This window comes from Typopeltis vanoorti, chromosome 12, assembly GCF_054136105.1.
Source record: "Typopeltis vanoorti isolate ZY-2024b chromosome 12, IOZ_Tvanoo_1.0, whole genome shotgun sequence".
Classification (NCBI taxonomy): domain Eukaryota; kingdom Metazoa; phylum Arthropoda; class Arachnida; order Uropygi; family Thelyphonidae; genus Typopeltis; species Typopeltis vanoorti.
The window spans coordinates 70,809,132-70,829,436 of record NC_143560.1 but is presented as its reverse complement, the minus strand read 5'-3'; the positions used below and the strand labels follow the sequence as shown (position 1 = coordinate 70,829,436).

Genomic DNA, 20,305 nt, shown 5'->3' with positions numbered 1-20,305 from the left:
TAAATCTGGCTCAAACTGATACGACCTCAATAAAAGTTGAAACTGGTGTGAGTAGTGACCATTTTAATGCATATTGCAAACTTTGTGTAAGTTTTGTAAACAACTGGGTCAAGGATTAAAGAAGAATATAATTATTTTATAAGTAGAATTTACTACTCAGAAAGTATCCCAACTGAAGACTTTTGTTAAACAGTCAGGTTAATGGCAATCAGTTCCTTAGCACATTCCCTTAAGACAAGTGGTAAAATCCCATCTAGTCCCCATCCCCCATGCCTTACCAACATCTAGAGTGCATCCTTCAAATTTTTTCATCCATTTTACTGATACAAGTTGGTTTCTAGGTCTATCATCATCAAATTACTACCATGTACTCAAGGGATGTACAGGATAAAATAGTACTACATGAAAAATTTACATCATTACTAACTTCTCATCTACAATTTTCCTCCAAATCAGTCTGTCGCCTGTCAAGAATCCAACATTATCAGATCTTATATTTCTATCTTCTAAGGCACTTTTTACCATATCATTCCACCTATATCTTGGTCTTCCTCTGTGTCTTTTTTCTAGCAACCTGGCAGAGAACACTTGTTTGGCTAATCATTCCTTACCCATTCTGTTTAACTGACCATACCACCTGAGATTATCTCAGCTAATGCATTCCTGGATGCTGACAATGTCAAGTTCTTTCCTACTATCCTCATTTTTAATATGATATGGCCATTTTTGTCATCTGTTCATGCCCCTAATCTTTCTCAGGACTCTCATATCTGCAGTCTCTAGTTTTTTGACAAGTGCTTTATTTCTAACCCAGCTCTCACATCCATAAGTTAAATTTGGTTTGAACACTACCTCATACCACCAATTCAGTGTTTGGACTAATTTTTCTCTTATTCCAAACAAATTTATTCAGTTGACTTCCTACTATACTAGCTTTGTTGATTCTGTTGTCTATTTCCATATTTAAATTACCATCTTCACTAAAAATCATGCCTAAGTAGCTGAAATGTTTTACTTGTTCTATAGGTTCTCCATTCACAATGAAGTTGATATTTTCAGTGCTTTTGCATACTTTCATTGTTTTTGTCATGTTATTGCTGACCATCATACTATGTCTATTACAACAGTTATTCAACTTAGTCAGGGAATCTTGCAGACTTCTAGTGGATTTATTTAGAAGTATAACATCATCTGCATAAAGCAAAGAGCTGAGATAAACATCTCCAATTTTCATATATCAGGTTTAATACCACTTTCTTTCATAATGTGATCCATATAGATAATGAATAACACAGGATATAATGTACATCCTTGTCTGACACCAGATTTAACATTAAACCATCTGCCTGTACTTCCTTAAATTCTGACTGCTGACTTACCATTCAAATAAAGACTAAGTATTACTTGATAAAATGCCCAATTGACACCATGCAAATGTCATCATCATCATCAAATTCTTGCCATGTACCCTCAAGGGATGTACAGGATATGATAGTACTACATGAAAAATTTACATCATTACTAACTTCCTATCTACAATTTTCCTCCAAATTAGTCGGTTACTTGTCAAGACTCCAACATTATCAGATCTTATATTTCTATCGTCAAAGCACTTTGTACTGTATCAATCCACCTATATCTTGGTCTTCCTCTGGGTCGTTTTCCTGCCAACCTGGCAGAGAACACTTGTTTTGCTAATCTTTCCTCGCACATTCTCTTTAAGTGACCATACCACCTGAGATTATCTCTGCTAACGCACTCCTGGATGCTGACAATGTAAAGTTCTTTCCTAATATCCTCGTTTTTAATATGATACTGCCATTGATGCCATCTGTTCATACTCCTAATCTTTCTCAGGACTTACATATCTGCAGTCTCTAGTCTTTGGTCAAGTGTTTTACTTCTCACCCAGCTATCAGATCCATAAGTTAAAATTGGTTTGAACACTGTCTTGTATACAGCTAATTTAGTGTTCTCACTAATTTCTTGCTTATTCCATATGAATTTATTCAATTGACTTCCTACTATACCAGCTTTGTTGATTCTGTTGTCTATTTCCATATTTAATTTACCATCTTCACTAAAAATCGTGCCTAAGTAGCTGAAATGTTTTACTTTTTCCACAGGTTCTCGTTCACAACGCAGTTGACATTTTCACCTCTTCTGCCTATTTTCAACATCTTTGTATTTTTATTGCTGACTTCATACCATATCTATTACAACAGTTATTCAATTTAGTCAGGGAATCTTGCAGACTTGTAGTGGATTTATTTAGAAGTATAGCATCGTCTGCATAAAGCAAAGAGCTGACATTAACATCTCCAATTTTGATATCATGTTTAATACCACTTTCCTTCATAATGTGATCCATATAGATAATGAATAACAGAGGGGATAACATACATCCTTGTCTCACACAAGATTTAACATTAAACCACCTTCCTGTACTTCCTTCAATTCTCACTGCTGACTTACAACTCAAATACAACAGACTAAGTCAGACTAAGTATTGCTTGATATAATGCCCCATTGACACCATATAACTGCAGCATATTGAATAGCTTCTCTCTTGGGACCTTGTCATATGCCTTTTCCAGATTGACAAAACTTAAGTATAGTTCTTTGTTATATTCCCATGATTTCTCTACCATTTGTCGTAATGTGAAGATCTGATCCTGACAGCCTCTATTTGGCCTGAATCCGGCTTGCTCTTCACCAAGCTTTTCTTCCACAATTCTTCTCAACCTTTTCTCAAGTATACTTGCATATATCTTACCAGGATCACTCAGTAATGAAATGCCTCTATAATTCTCACATTCAGTTTAATTTCCCTTTTTATATATGGGTACTATGAGAGCTCTACTCCAATCATCAGGAATTCGTCCCTCTGCCCAGGCTTTCTGAACTATGCAGTGCAGCCACTGTAAGACTTTTATACCACCATACTTCAGCATTTCTGGTCGAATATCATCTACTCCTGTTGCCTTTTGACATTTCAAGCCTTTGATGGCTTTTTCCACTTCAAGTATGGATATGTATATCCATACTTGAAGTGGATATGTATGGATATGTATTCCTGACTGTATGGCTGTTGAGTGTTTTTTACCACTGTGCTATCACTGCTTGTTTCATTTAGCAATTTTTTCAAAGTAATTACTACATACTTCAAGGATATCTTTTCCTCCCGTTTTCATGTCACCTTTATGATCTCTAACACCTTTTAGGACTCTTTCCTCCATTTCTAAGCTTCTTCAACAACCTCCAGAATATCTTACCACCTTCTTGATATTTATTTTCCATGTTCTTGCAAAAGTCCTCCCATGACTTTTATTTAGCTAGTTTCACATAGTGTTTGGCTTTCTTACATTTGTCTCTGTATTCTTTAAGAGCACAAGCTGACTTATTTATCAGAAACTTTTGATATGCTTTCTTCTTTTTCTTCACTGCCTCTTTAACTTCCTGTGTCTACCAGGGAGTTCTGATTTTTGTATTCTTGCAGACAACCTCACCATATGCCTCTCTGGCTGAATCAATCAGTGTTTTCTTTAAGGCTTGCCACTGAATCTCCAAGGTTTGGTTGCTGTTCTCAAACTCTTTCATTTATTCTTCAATAATCTTTGTGTATTTTAGTCTACAGTTCACATCTGAGAGCTGCTCAACTTTTATTCGCTTTAAAACTTTCTTACATGTTATTCTTTTCAATATGAAATTCAATTTTTTCCTGCTCAAGACTAAATAGTGATCACTTCCAATTTCAAATCCTCTGTACACTCTGGTGTCCTGCACCAGGGAGAAAACATCACTATCAATAATAACATAGTCAATGAGACTTTTCTTATTCCTTGCCTCTTCTCTCTCCATGTGAATTTGTGCACATTTTTATGCTGGAACATGGTGTTAGTAATAACCAGTCCATGTCCTGAGCAGAAATCCAACAGGTATTTGCCATTATTATTAGCTTTGCTCTTTTCTCCAAATTTTCCCAAAATATTTTTGTATGTCTGACAATCATTTCCTACTCTGCTATTTACATACCCAACAAGGACCAACTTTTCCTTTTTCATTGTGTCCGTTGCTTTCTCTAAAGCATTAAAAAATTCCTCTGCTTCTACCTTAGTAGAACCTTCTGTTGGACCATAGGCACAAATAAGTCTCATTGTACAGTTCCCCATTCTCATATTTGCCTACATCACTCTACTTGAGACTGCCTGCCGTTCAAAAAGATTAGCCTCATATTTAGTGTTGAATACTTTGGCTATGGCTATTTCTTCTTTTCCTTGCCATTGTCATTGTCTGAATATTATATTTTGTATTTATTGCTCAGAAAGATCTCACCAGTTTTTGTCTTTTTTGTTTCAGTCTCCCCTATTATGTCGATCTGGTACTTATCCAATTCCTCAGCTAGCTCCAATTCTTTGCCATTCAGGCTTTTTACGTTGATAGTACCAATTTTGAACTTTGGTGATGTTGAGTTGGGGTGTGTTTTAGGATTTGTCCCAGTAGCTGACTTTTCACTGTTTGCCCTGGTTCCCTGGGAAAAACAACGATGGCCTTGCTTAACTGGGCGACGTCCCAGCCAGCATGAGATTCTGTCATGTTGTACCATTATTTTATATTTTGGTTTAAGCCAATAAGAATATAATTTGGTTGGTTAAATCCCAAATTGCCAGCCCATCCTCGTTCGTTCAGTATCCAGGCAGATACCTAATAGGGTGCACCACAAGAAGGTGAGGATTGGGCATTAGGTCAGAATCCCTGGTTGGTTCTCCACATTCCTTTAAAGGCTATGTGGAGGTCTCCTCTCAGTTTATACAGCTCTGACCCTTAAGCACCTCCCCCCCCCTTAAGGTCTATTATAGTTAATATTTACCTTCCTCATAATTTCACATAAATTCCTTCCACCTTGATACTCTTACATGTCTATTCATCTTTCAAATCAGGACTGCATGGCCTCCAATTGATGGTCACTCTCATCAATTGGAAGCTAGGTATGACATCTGTCACAATCAGATCCTCTGATGTAATGACTAAATTCCACTAAATATCTTGCCTTCTTTACTTCTACCTTACACAGTATACTCTTGAAGCAATTAATGTCCCCTTTCTCCCCACCAGTTTTCAATTTTGAGAGAGCATATTTTATCTCTTACCATGAGTAACCTTCCGACACACCGTTCACATTTCCTATTCTGACAAAATATGCTATATCCTTCAATTTCTATCCCTGTCAGTACATTCTCCTCAGTTAACTAAGTTTCATACCAACAGTCTTTTGAGAGACTAAGTCAATCAATGCTGCCATCTCACTCCCTTTCTTCCCAATGCTCCTAGCATTTATATAGAAAAACTACACCACATAGCTATTATTACTTTATCCAGACTCCATATATGTACCTAATTTTTGAAGCCACTATTCCCACATGATGCCAACTTGCAACTTTCCTAACCTCATTTTTATATGCCTACTAGAGAATCAGGCAATTGACTGCTATCATTCATAATTTTGTAAATCTTGGAGTAAATCTGACCAAATATGAATCATTTTGATTTATTTAGGTACATTTCTATTTTTTTTTTTTTTATTAAGACAATCTTAAAATGCTAACAACAGCAAGGATTTCTACTGCAAAAGGATACCTTCTTAGTTGGAGGAAATGCTAATTAGACCATTAAGTGGGAGATGACCTGCATTGCACCTCTGCCTATTGGGCCCAGGAGGTGAAGGCTACATTTGGCCTCTATGTTAAAATTCCCTCTAAAGTAGGGAATTTTAGTCTCTGTCCTTCCCTCTCCTTAATTATTCTTATCAGCATGAAAGCCTTTATCACTGATTCTACCCAAAATTCTCATTCACTTTCCAAGTCCTGGTTTAACAGAAGATGTAGGAAAGCAGTTCAAGAAAAAAAAAAAAAAAACTTTTACACCATGTGCCTTGAATCAAGAACCCCATTTTAATACTCAGCCTATGCTGAAGCATGCAAGAAATATAAAACATCATTAGAAAATCAGAATCCAACTTCACAAAGACTAATAGCAGAAAATTTACCTCTTGTCCAAATGGAAGCCATACTTTCTGGTCACTTGCAAAATTTATCAAACAACTTCTGCTAATCAGTGTTTCTCTCTCTCATCCAATTCAGATGGCACCACTGTCACAGCACCCAAAAATTAAGTTGATCTCCTGGAATCACTCTTTTCCTCTAATTGCTGCACAGATGATGAAGGCAAGCCACCTCCTTCCACCAGCAACTGAACACCATATGCCTCCTGTAGTCTTTTGGCATGGATTCTGCTGAAATTCTACCAGTATGGATTCTGCCAATGCAGATCCACAGCTGATTGCTTAACCTACATTATCCGCCACTGGAAAGGTACCATGGAAGGTTCAGAGAAATGTGTGCTGTTGTCCTTAATATTTCTAGGACTTTAGATCATTTTTGGCATCGAGGCCTGCTTTAAAAATCATCTTCATATTGTCTATCTTCCACTCTCTGTAATTGGATAGCCAACTTTCTCTCTGATCATTCATTGCATGTCATCCTATCTTCAAGCTTCCATTAATGGAATATCTCAGGGATCTGTTATATTGCCTACCCCTATTTATTTTATACATAAATGACCTACACTCATTCACCATCAATCCTATCTACAGATCTGCCAACAACAGCAAACTCTATATTACTTTGACAAACTGTGTATTTTTCAAACATCCCAAGGATGAAGATCATCTGAAACCGTGTCTTAAACACTGATCTCCATACCATCCTGTGGGGCAAGGATAACCTGGTCATCTTCAATACCACCAACATACAGTTTTGTCTTTTCTCTTGCAAAAGGGATTTCAGCTCACCTTCCCTTATCCTCTGTAATACACACATCACTAGACAGAATCAGATCACTCTTTTTCTCTCCTTAGACTGACATTTACCTCCAGCCTCTTCTGCCACAAACGTATCACATCAGTAGCTTCTTCAGCCCCTAAAAACCAGGCAGTATTTTCCTCTCAAGAAGCCATTTTACACCTACCAGCTACTAACCATACATAAATCCCAAAGCTACACATCCTAACTTAGAATACTGTTCTCACATTTTGGGTGGTACACCTAAAAACCTCCCTAAAAATTCTTGATTTACAGATCAACTATGAGCAATTCAGCTAAGAGATGATCCTTCTCTCACAGGCTTACTTCAACCATTATCTCAGAGACACAATGTTCCAGCTCTGTGTCACTTCTACAGGTCCTTCCATGGTCACTGCTCCAGTGAATTGGCAAATACCATTCTTCTACTTACCATTGGGTCTATTAAAACAAGAACAGCAGCTGTCCAACATTCCTTTTCAGTACAACTGAACACATTGAACCTACTTCTCTTCCTTATTTATTCCATCTAAATCTGTTTCTCTGGAACAACCTTCCACATAATATGTTTCCCAACAACTTTGCCACTTAGCTTTTTAAGAAAATGTTAACAGATTTCTTTCTCAATTCTTATCTACACCTCACACACTGTACTGATGTGCTATAGATTCTTGAATCTCTCATATGTGTGTAGGATAACTATATAAAAAAAAAAAAAAGAATTTTCTTCAATATCAGTAAACTGGAGTCTCCGTAGCTCAGTCAGTATAGATGAAGCCCTTTGGTCAGAAAGACCTGGGTTCAATTCATGATAAAGGTCCTCCTGATAGCAGTATCAGATCTTTTCAACTAAAAGTGAGTTAGCTAGTCTCATATGGAGATGGAGGTTTTCTCCCCTCCTGGAGACTCAGATTTTTCATCTCTCACAATAGGCAAACTGGTCACATCAACACATGCATCTACAAACATAAATACTTACAGTAGGGCAAGGAAAGTAATGGGAAACCACATTGTTCCATAATCAATATTCCCTAGTAAAGTAGCATATTGAGAGAGTTTCTGCAGCTCAGTTGGTATAGACAAAGCCTTTTGGTTGGAAAGGCCTGGGTTCGATTCCCATCTATGCCATGAGAAACCTTTACCTGGTCTCTTTCAACTAAAGATAAGTTAGCCAGTCTCATATGGTCACTTGGGTTTTTCATCCCTCAGAACAGGCAAATCAGCTCTGTGAACACACACGGATTTACAGCCATGCATACTTACAATATGTGGAAAAGACAGAGTCTTCACCACATGCTGTTACGCCCGTAGTTAACCATGAGTCACCTCATGGTAGTCAACCTCCTGGATAGGAGACGGCACTTGAATGGGATGGGAAAGTAGCATATTGCTATCCCACCAATCATAAGGTTGAGGAGAGAAGAAGAAGATCAATAAATTATGTATTATAGTAATAAACATATATCTGTATTTTGCTATTTTTTTAATGTAAAAATCAGAGGGGAAAAAAATTAGAATCTGTGTAACATTATTCTTCAGACTATCTCTTTTGAAACTATTTTTTTAGAAATATTACAGATAAGAAAATTACTGCAGATCATCAAGAAAAGTTTGTGGCAAACACACTATATTGAGAAAGAATTAGTACATAAAAAAGAAAATAAGTAAATAAAATAAAATAATTTAAAAAATTCATTATCTGTTTCTACCTCTGTATCTGTTAACACATACCTATCTTGATTCCATATTCTACATAGATTTTCAATAAAAATAAAAAAAATATTAAAAATTTTTTTATTATCTCACATTTAAAAATTATATCTTACAACTTACCATTGATGCAAGTGTTTCAACCTCAGTTTTTAAAGCTTGCAGATAACCCATAGTATGTGTAGCATCAATGTGAATTAAGTTATGCTGTACACGCCGGTGATGTGAAACCACTAATGCTACTATCATTCGCACCCAAGTATAAAAATTTGACAAGAATACCACACCCACTATGCATGCCATTGCAATGAGAACTGGTCGAATAACACTACTCTTTTCAATTTCTTCAGGGAATCGTTCATCTACTTCTGACACAATCAAAAGAATAAGTCCAATCAAAATGCACATCACTACTACCAAAGCAATGATAAAGTTTGGGATGCAGCAGAGTCGTCTCCATTTCCATTTCTGAGCAGACACTGTAATTCAAAATATTATTAGAAGATTTCAATATATATATATATAAAATATTAAAGAATAAAAAATGTAGTGATAAATATATTTCTGGGAACAAACACAATAGAAATATTTCAAATTTAATGGAGAAACACTTTTGATACATAAATAATTTTTAAAAGTCAACAGCTGGACAACTAAAACTTAATACTGCCAATATTTTGTCTCAGTTACACAGACATTGCCAGGGAGTACAAAATGAGACCTATAACACACACACACACACAAAGGCAGTACAAAACTAACTGAAACACGTGGACAAAAGACTACAATCCCAATTTGGTGGGGCACCCCTCTTTTGACAAGTATCCACAGAGGGTGCCTCACCTAAATGCAGCCTAGGATGTAAACTGGGATCTTGAAGTAATAGTGTTTCCCATATTTTGGAAAGTTTTATGCAACCATATTTATTTAAATTACACTGATTTTAAAGACCAGCAGGAGATTCTAAAACAGTCTTTCTCTTCTAAATTTACTGTGATGGAGCAGGATGGTCTTTTTTCCAATTGATTCTGTGAGTTGTCCAAAGCATGGTCTGAAAGGCCAGATTGACCATAGCCATGACTGAAGATGTATTTTTTTGTTCTGTTTATTTTTATTTTAATAAATTTATTGTTTATGTTCCAAGGAATTCATATCAGGTCAAAATTCTCTCTCAAAAAAAAAAATAATAATAATAAAAAATCTTTCGTGTTTCACTTAGTTTTGTACTGCCTGTGTGTGTGTGTGTGTGTTACGAGTCTCATTTGTATTCCCTGATGATATCTCTGTAACTGAGATGAAATATTGAAAGTATTAAATATCACTTTTAATTGTTTCCTAGTGTGTTTCCCTCCATTAAACTTTTATCATGAGTTATATGTGTTACTACATCAATCTAATCTAATCTAACAGATAGTTAAAAAAAGATAAGTCTGGTGTAGATACTTAGATAATGAGAAATACTGAAGTTGTGGCATAACGGATAAAAGGACCTAACTATGTACTTGTATGTCTGTGTATCTCACCTCTGCTTTATGATGATTTAGTGATTACAGCATGTCTGTCTGGTTTGAAAGAGTGGATAACAACTCAGAGATCCAATAAAAAGGCTGCTGCTTCAAATCTAGGGATATTTGTTAAAGTCATTACTTGACAGATGATTTTAATCATCCAGTTTGTGTGTGTGAGTACCATCTCGCTTACTGGAAATGTGAAGTGACTTGAAAAAATATTGCATTTGGTCTACAAAAAACGAAATCAGATTATCAAATCCGTATTTTGCCAAAGGTACTAACGTACTACAGATTTACAACCATTTATGGTTATAAATCTGTAGTACGTTATTTTTTAAAAATAACGTACTACAGATTTTAATGCTAAATTTTAATGTTAGCATTAAAATTTTAATACTAAAATTTTAATGCTAAGTTTTTCATCGTTATGCAGATATAGTTAATATTATCATAAAGTTCTTGTTTTATCCATTATGTCACAATATGAATTAATAAAGGAAAATACAAAATATAACAATTTCTATCCCTCAGTCCCCATAGCCTTATTCATGATATTTAGTGTCAAAGAATAATAATAATAATAAAAAAAAAAAAAACAGTTACCGTATTTTTCACCTTATAAGACGTGCTTTTTTGTACGTAAAATTTATTTGAAAATTAGGATGCATCCTATAAGCCAAATGTGTCTTATAAACCAGTGCATCTTATACACTGATGACTTTTTTATGTATGCACAGTTACAGTGCATCATGGCTTGTTGGTAATGATTTGATGCATGATCAGTTTGAATAGTTGCACGAACATTAACAGTCACACATTTAAACTAGTAATCAATACATTATATTTAAATTTTTGATAACCCATAGATTATAAGCTGAACTAAGCACAGATATAGCTATACAATTGCATTTAAGCATAGTGTGATTGAGTATGTAAAAAAAGAATGGCAATAGGGTAGCAGAGCAGCACTCTGGGTATCCACCTACAGAAAACATGGCCATTTTGCCAGTTTTCTACTGAACTTGGAGGAAACAAGAGCAGCAATTAACAGAAACAAATTCTAAAAAACACAATTTCAGCAGAAAACTGGCAAAATGGCCAGAAATTGAAAATGAATTAAAAACTTGGATAATGGATCAAAGAGGATCAGGTTGCTGTGTATATAGCATATATACAAAAATTATTACTCAACGAGCAAAATTATTGGTAACAGAAAAAATATCATAGATTTTACAGGGCTACCATCATGATGCTTTAGATTTATGAAAAGAAATGATTTATGCATGCATGCAAAAACGACAGTATCACAAAAATGTCAGGTGAATTCGAAAATAAATTATTGAGTTTCACAGATTCATCATAAATGCTAGAAAACAAGACAATTTTGAACTTTCACGGATAGTTAATATGAAGTGCCTTTGACTTTTGATGTACCCTAAAAGTTCAGAAAATTTTGAGTAAAGATGAAGATGAATAAAGAAAATGAATGAAATTTATAAAAATTATTTTGTTTATATTATATATGCCAGGCTGACATATGTATATATGCCAGCCTGGTAGGCCGAGTGGTTAGCGTATCCGTTCTAGAGCCAAGAGGCTGCGGGTTCGAATCCCACGTAGGCATGGATGTTTGTGATTGTCTTCCACCTTCATACATTCATTCACCCAAGTACAGATACACTCTCCCAATATGGATTGGGTCACCATGGGAGTAGTAGACTCAAAACCTCCTGCAATGTGAGAGGCCTTCACCCTGCAGTGGGTAGAAAAATAGGCTGTTGATCAATCATTCATACACACACACACACACACACACACACATATATATATATATATATGTGTGTGTGTGTATATATATATATATATATATATATATATATATATATACACAGTTGACCCTTGAACAATGTGGGGGTTAGGGGTGCCAACCCCCCTGCATTGTATGAAAATCTGCATATAACTTTTGACTACACAAATACTTAACTACTAATAGCCTACTGTTGACCGGAAGCCTTACCAATAACATAAACAGTCAATTATACACATTTTGTATGTATTATAAACTATATTCTTACAATAATTGTGTAATAATTTCAGATGAGCGAGTGGCGTTGTATGGCGACTCCATTATTAAAGGTGTGCTAGAGGATAAAATGCACAAGGTATGTTTTCCAGGCGGTAAAATGAGTAGAGTGATTGAGGCATTGAACATGAGGCGGGAACGAGCAAAAGAGTTAATTGTATTAATTGGAACAAATGATTTGAGAGAGAACAAAGAGCATGTCAAAATGAATGTCAGGAGACTGCTTGGAAAGATAAAGGAGAATAGTGTGACAGGAAGGGTGGTCAGTGTGTTGCCTAGGTATGATTGTGGTGAAATGAGGCGGAGAGCAAGGATTATGAATGATATTCTGGCTGAAATGTGTGAGGAGATGGGAGTACAGTTTGTTAATGTGTGGAATGAGTTTGAGGGACGAAGTGAGCTGTATGGGAGCGATGGACTGCATTTGAGTGGTTATGGTGTGAGTCGCTTGGAGAGACTGCTGCTGGAAGGTAGAGAAGTGAATAGAGAGAATGAATCAGATCAAGAGGGGAGTGATGTGGAAGAGCAGGAGAGTAAGACAGGAGAGATTGAAGGAGTGGAAATGAATGTGGAAGTGAGTGGTATGAGTATAGATAATGAGAGAATGGGTGTGCAAGAGGAGCAGGGAAACGGGGAGGCTCAGGGTGGACAGGGATACACAGCGTGAGAAAGGTGGATGCTCCAAGAGGAGGTGAGAGAATGTGTAGGCAGGAAAGTAATGGGATGATCAAGGATCAAAAGGAAACAGATGGAATTGCAAAGGGTTCTAAAATGAAGAAGCAGAAAGGGAAATGGCCCCAGTCCAGCATGGAGAGATCACATCGAGTGAGTGGTATCAGTGGAACTAGCTGTAGATCCAGAAATGAGTTGTTGTGTTTGTATACCAATGCTAGAAGTATAAGAAACAAGGCGGATGAAATGGTTGCACTAATTGCGTCTGTGCACCCAGAGATTGTCGGAATAAGTGAGACATGGTTAGATGAGGATGACATCCTGACAGGAATAGAGATGGAAAGGTATGATGTGTTTCGTGAGGATAGAAGGGGTAAAAAGGGAGGGGGAGTGCTATTGATGATAGAGAAAGAGTTATGTCCATACAAGGTAGAGATGCAAGGGGGAAATGGGGCCAGTGGTTTTGAGGCAGTATGGTGTGAGATAGAGGTGAATAGAATCAAATACTTGGTGGGATGTTGTTATAGACCTGGTAATGTGGATGGTGGTGATAGTGAAATGTATAGTCAAATAAGCCAAGCAAATAAGAAAAGGGTGATCATTATGGGTGATTTTAATTATGGCAATATAGACTGGAATGAAGAGATAGCAACTGGAAGTAAAGAAAATGAGTTTCTTGAGTTTTTGAGGGATAACTACCTCAGACAGTATGTAACAGAGGGCACAAGAGGATTAAGGGTCTTGGATTTGGTCATCTCATCGGAGGATGTAATTATCAATGAGGTATCAAATCATCCACCAATTGGTGAAAGTGACCATCAGGTGATTACTTGGGTGGTTGCCAGCAGTGCAAGGACCCCTGTGAAAAAAGGGTATATGTGGAACTACAAGGGGGGTGATTATGAAGAGCTCAGGAGACAGCTTGCAGGTGTAGCATGGAATGAGGAGTTAGCTGGAAAAGAGATCAATGCAGCTTGGGGGATTTTCAAAAAATATTTAGTGGATGCAATGTCTAAATGTATACCACGGGTGAGAAGGTTAAATAAGTTAGGTGTGAGATGGATGAATAAAGAGATTAAGCATGCAATACAGAGAAAAAGGGCATTGTGGAGGCAGCATAAGAGAAGTGGAAGTAACCAATTTCATGAGTTCTACAAAGACCAGGCAAGGAGAGTGACTTGGTTGGTGAGAGTAGCTAAAGAGAGGTATGAACAGCAGTTAGCTAATGAAGCTAAAAAGAATCCTAGGGAGTTCTTTCGATATGTAGCCAGCAAAAGAAAGAATGATTATGGAAGGATGACATTGATTGGAGGAAATGGTATAAAGACAGCTGTTGCAGAATGTGTGGTGGAGATACTTAATGAGCAGTTCATAAAGATCTTTCAATCTTGTGAATGTGACTTCATGGAGAGATTAAGAGCAGTTGATGATGGGGAGGAGAGACTGACTGTAAGTGAGCAAGAGGTGTTTGGGGAGTTGAGTAAACTAGATGTAAATAAGGCTGTGGGACTTGATAATATATCACCACGTATTCTGAAGGAATGTGCCAGAGAGTTGACACCTGCCTTGACATATTTTTTTAATACGAGTCTTGCACTTGGTCAAGTCCCTAAAGAGTGGAAGGAGGGCAAGATTGTGCCACTTCATAAAGGAGGTGATCGAACTCAAGCATCAAACTATAGGCCTATCTGTGTGTCGGGTGTTGTGGTTAAGTTGTTGGAGAAGCTTGTGAGAGCTAGAATCCAGAGTTGGGTTGACAACAATGGTATAATCTTTGATGGACAGCATGGATTTGCTAAAGGGAGGTCGTGTTTTAGTAATCTACTTACTTATTACAATAAAGTGACTGCTTCCTTGGACAGAGGAGAAGGATACACAGTAATATACTTGGATTTCGCAAAAGCTTTTGATAGAGTGCCTCATGATAAGTTGACAGTCAAACTAGAGCAGATGGGGTTGGATATTAGATTAGTGCATTGGATTGGAGACTGGCTATCTGATAGGTATCAACAAGTTGTGTATGGGGGTGCAATATCCAGGAAAAGGAAAGTCACTAGTGGAGTGCCTCAGGGATCTGTTTTAGGGCCATTACTATTTAACTTGTATATTAATGATATTGGCGAAGATTTGGATGGAGATATTCAGTTGTTTGCAGATGATGCAAAGTTGGGAAGAACCATAAAGAGTAGTGAAGATGTTGTGGCCTTGCAAGAAGACTTGAATAAATTGAGTGATTGGGCAAGCAAATGGGGGTGTGAGTTCAATGTTGCAAAATGTAAGGTTTTAAAATTTGGAAAACAAAGATGGGATGCAGAATTTATGCTTGGTAAGAATATATTGTTGGAAGTAGAGGAAATAAGAGATCTGGGAGTGATAGTGGATAAGGATCTAAAATTTAGGGGTCACATCGCCAAAATTGTGAAGACAACACAAAGACTTCTGGGAATGATGAGGAGGACACTGACGTGTAGAAGTAGGGAGATTCTTGTTCCATTGTATAAGGCTTTGATTAGGCCACACATGGACTATTGTGCCCAGATTTGGTCACCTGGTTTTCAGAAGGATGAGGAGATGTTGGAAAGGGTCCAAAGGCGACTGACTAAGGTAGTTTCTGACCTCTGGAATGTCGAGTATGAGGAAAGATTGAAAAGATGTAATTTGCAGAGACTAGTGGAGAGAAGGAAGAGGGGAGATATGATAGAGACCTACAAGTTGGTAAGGGGTTGCTATAGGATCAATGGTGGAGAAGTTCTACAGCGAATAGTGGGAGATCAGGGGAGAACCAGAGGTCATCCCTGGAAACTGTATAAAGAGGGTGTGAGTAGGGGAGTGAGAGGCAGGTTTTTTTCGTGCAGAGTTGTGAATGATTGGAATGCCTTGCCTGAGAGTGTGGTGTCTGCAAGGAGTTTGAATGTGTTTAAGACCCGGTATGATGAGATGTGTGTGAGATAAAAGGACCTCCTAGATGAGTCTTTGACTCCATGAGGTCTTGTTTAATAATAATAATAATAATAAAGTAAGATAGAGAAAAGAAAATCATAAGGAAGTGAAAATACATTTACAGTACTGTATAGTGCACTGATTGATACCATAAGTTAATTCTGTCTGTTTACAAGACAAATGTCAGTACCTACATCAATATTGTCTTACATGATACAAAACATTGTAAATGTTATGCGTATTACTAACACTAGACATCAAAAATGAAAAGATAATGTGAAAAAGAAATTATTCATATTTATTTACAGGTATAACGATTCATGCATTGATAATGAAGCAGCAGCAATACAATTGCTTTATGGTAGCCTAGGGCAATCAATAAGATTGCTTCGCAGTAGCCTAGCCTATACACTAATAAATGAATCGTTACAAAAATTTTATTTTATGCTAATTAATTAATATAGCTAATTAATAATAATTAATTTTATGCAATTATGATTAATATTACATCTTTACGTTTGTTTACATTTCCCTCCACTGGAATAGCACCATGTACAGTCTGTAAGTGTTTGTGTGCATATAAGTGTTGATAAATTTTAACTTTTATAATAGATTTGTGTAAATTTTATGGTAGTAAATGATAAAATAGATTAGAATTTACATATATTTTATGTATTCATGGCATATCTTAGTAGCAATGGATAGACCTTATAAGGGAACACTAGACATCAAAAATGAAAAGATAATGTGAAAAAGAAATTATTCATATTTATTTACAGGTATAACGCTATCAGCCTGGCAAACCAAGGTGGCATCTCTTGGCACAGAGAGGAAAAGAAGGTGCACATTGGAATGGATACAATTTTGAAATAAGGAAGCTTCAAGGGCCAATGTGCTTCCCGATCAAAACCTCTAAAAGTGACTTAAAACAAGCTATAAACAAACTGAAAATCAAAGATCATCAGAGAATCAAAATTGCAACATGGAATGTGAGAACAATGAACAGATGATGAAAATTAGAAAATCTCAAACAAGAAATGGACAAAGGAAAAATTGATATCATAGGGCTCTGTGAAATCAGATGGGAAGGAATAGGTGATTTTTATAGTGACAAAGTAAGAGTAATTTACTCAGGTGGAGATTATTATTATTATTATTATTACCCCAAGACCTCATCTGGGAGGTCCTTCTATCACACACACAGCTCATCATACTGTGCCTTGAACACATTCAAACTCCTTCAGACACCACACTCTCAGGCAAGGCATTCCAATCATTTACAACTCTGCACAAAAAAAACCTGCCCCTCACTCCCCTACTCACACCCTCTTTATACAATTTCCAGGAATGACCTCTGGTTCTCCACCGATCTCCCACTATTTTCTGTAGAACTTCTCCGGCATTGATCCTATGACAACCCCTTACCAACTTGTAGGTGTCTATCATATTTCCCCTCTTCCTCGTATCCACCAGACTCTGCAAATTACATCTTCTCAATCTTTCCTCATACTCGACATTCCAGAGGTCAGAAATACCTTAGTCAGTCTCCTTTGGACCCTTTCCAACATCTCTTCATCCTTCTGAAAACCCAGTGACCAAATCTGGGCACAATAGTCCATGTGTGGCCTAATCAAAGCCTTATACAATGGAACAAGAATCTCCCTAGTTCTACACGTCAGTGTCCTCTGCATCATTCCCAGAAGCCTTTGTGTTGTCTTCACAATTTTGGCGATGTGTCCCCTAAATTTTAGATCCTTATCCACTTTCACCCCCAGATCTCTTATTTCCTCTACCTCCAACAATATATTCTCACCAATCATAAATTCTGCATCCCATCTTTGTTTTCCAAATTTTAAAACCTTACATTTTGCAACATTGAATTCACATTCCCATTCCTGTGCCCAATCACTCAATTTATTAAAGTCTTCTTGTACGGCCACAACATCTTCACAACTCTTCATGGTTCGTCCCAACTTTGCATCATCTGCAAACAGCTGAATATCTCCATCCAAATCTTCACCTATATCGTTAATATACAAGTTAAACAGTAATGGCCCCAAAACAGACCCCTGAGGCACTCCACTAGTGACTTTAATTTTACTGGATATTGCTCACCCATACACAACTTGTTGATACCTATCAGATAGCCGGTCTCCAATCTAATGCACTAATCTAATATCCAACCCCATCTGCTCTAGTTTGACTATCAATTTATCATGAGGTACTCTATCAAAAGCCTTTGCAAAATCCAAGTATATTACTGTGTATCCTTCTCCTCTGTCCAAGGAAGCAGTCACTTTATTGTAATAAGTAAGCAATTACTAAAACATGACCTCCCTTTAGCAAATCCATGCTGTCCATCAAATATAATACCATTGTTATCAACCCAACTTTGAATCCAAGTTCTCACAAGCTTCTCCAACAACTTAACCACTACATCTGACACACAGATAAGGCCTATAGTTTGATACTTGAGTTTGATCACCTCCTTTATGAAGTGGCACAATCTTGCCCTCCTTCCACTCCTTATGGAGCAAGACTCGTATTAAAAAAATATTTCTAGACAGGTGTCAACTCCCTGGCACATTCCTTCATAATACGTGGTGATATATTATCAAGTCCCACAGCCTTATTAACATCTAGTTTACTCAACTCCCCATACACATCTTGCTCACTTACAGTTAGTCTCTCCTCCCAATCATCTACTGTTCTCAATCCCTCCATGAAGTCACATTCACAAGATTGAAAGACCTTTATGAACTGCTCATTAAGTATCTCCACCACACATTCTGCAACAGCTGTCTTTATACTATTTTCTCCTATCAATGTCATTCTTCCATAATCATTCTTTCTTTTGCTGGCTACATATCGAAAAAACTCCTTAGGATTTTGGCTTCATTAGCTAACTGCTGTTCATACCTCTCTTTAGCTACCCTCACCAACCAAATAACCCTCCTTGCCCGATCTTTGTAGACCTCATGGAATTGGTTATTTCCACTTCTCTTATGCTGCCTCAACAGTGCCCTCTTTCTCTGTATCTCATGCTTAATCCCTTTATTCATCCATCTCACAGCTACCTTATTTAACCTTCTCACCCTTAGAATACACTTAGACATTGCATCTGCTAGATAGTTTTTGAAAATTCCCCAAGCTGCATTGATCTCTTTTCCAGCTAACTCCTCATTCCATGCTACACCCACAAGCTGTCTCCTGAGCTCTTCATAATCCTCCCCCCTTGTAGTTCCACATATACCCTTTTCTCACAGAGGTCCTCACACTGCTGGCAAACCACCCAGGTAATCACCTCATGGTCACTCTCACCAATTGGTGGATGATTTGACACTTCATTTATAATTACATCCTCTGATGAGATGACCAAATCCAAGACCCTCAATCCTCATGTGCCCTCTGTTACATACTGCCTGAGGTAGTTATCCCTCAAAAACTCAAACTCATTTTCTTTACTTCTATCTCATCATTCCAGTCTATATTGCCATAATTAAAATTGCCCATAATGATCACCCTTTTCTTATTTCCTTGACTAATTTGATTATACATTTCATTATCACCACCATTTACATTCCCTGGTCTATAATAACATCCAACCAAGTATTTGATTCCATACCTCTATCTCACAACATACTAATATCAGTATGTTGTGAGATAGAGGTATGGAATCAAATATTACTCAAATAGTATGGAATCAAATAGCACTCCCCCTCCCTTTTTACCCCTTCTATCCTCACGAAACACATCATACCCTTCCATCTGTATTCCTATCAGGATGTCGTCCTCTTCCAACCATATCTCACTTATTCTGACAATCTTTGGATGAACAGACGCAATTAATGCAACCATTTCATCTGCCTTGTTTCTTATACTTCTAGCTTTTGTATACAAACACAACAGATCATTTCTGGATCTACAGCTAGTTCCACTGATACCACTCACTTGATGTGATCTCTCTATGCTCGACTGGGAGCATTTCCCTTTCTGTTTATTCATTTTAAAACCCTTTTCAATTCCAACTGTTTCCTCTTGATCCCAGGTCATCCCATTTCTTTCCTGTCTACACATGCTCTCACGTCCTCTCGGAGCATTCATCTTTCTCACGCTGTGTACCCCTGTCCACCCTCAGCCTCCGCATATCACTGCTCCTCTTGCACACCCATTCTCTCATTTTCGATACTCATACTACTCACTTCCTCATTCATAACCACCTCTTCAATCTCTCCTGTCTTACTCTACTGCTCTTCCACATCACTTCCCGTTTGATCTGATTCAATCTCTCTCACACTCTACTCACTTCTCTATCTTCCAGCAGCAGTCTCTCCAAGAATCACACCATAACCACTCAAATGCAATCCATCACTCCCATACAATTCACTTCTGCCTTCAAACTCATTCCACACATTAAAAAACTGTACTTCCATCTCCTCACACATTTCAGCCAGCATATCATTCATAATCCTTGCTCACGGCCTCATCTCACCACAGTCATAACTAGGCAACACGCTGACTACCCGTCC

At 37.2% G+C, this 20,305-nt stretch overlaps 1 protein-coding gene across 2 annotated transcripts in view; it reads right to left on the bottom strand.

Annotated features, from left to right (window-relative positions):
* The window catches only part of Arms (Ankyrin repeat-rich membrane spanning), a 640,210-nt gene that overhangs the window by 222,617 nt on the left and 397,288 nt on the right, over positions 1–20,305 (bottom strand). For both annotated transcript variants that reach the window (XM_090402051.1, XM_090402052.1), the window contains one exon: positions 8,694–9,049. In XM_090402051.1, the coding sequence (XP_090258177.1) occupies positions 8,694–9,049 (356 nt within the window). The remainder of the gene's footprint in view (positions 1–8,693; positions 9,050–20,305) is intronic.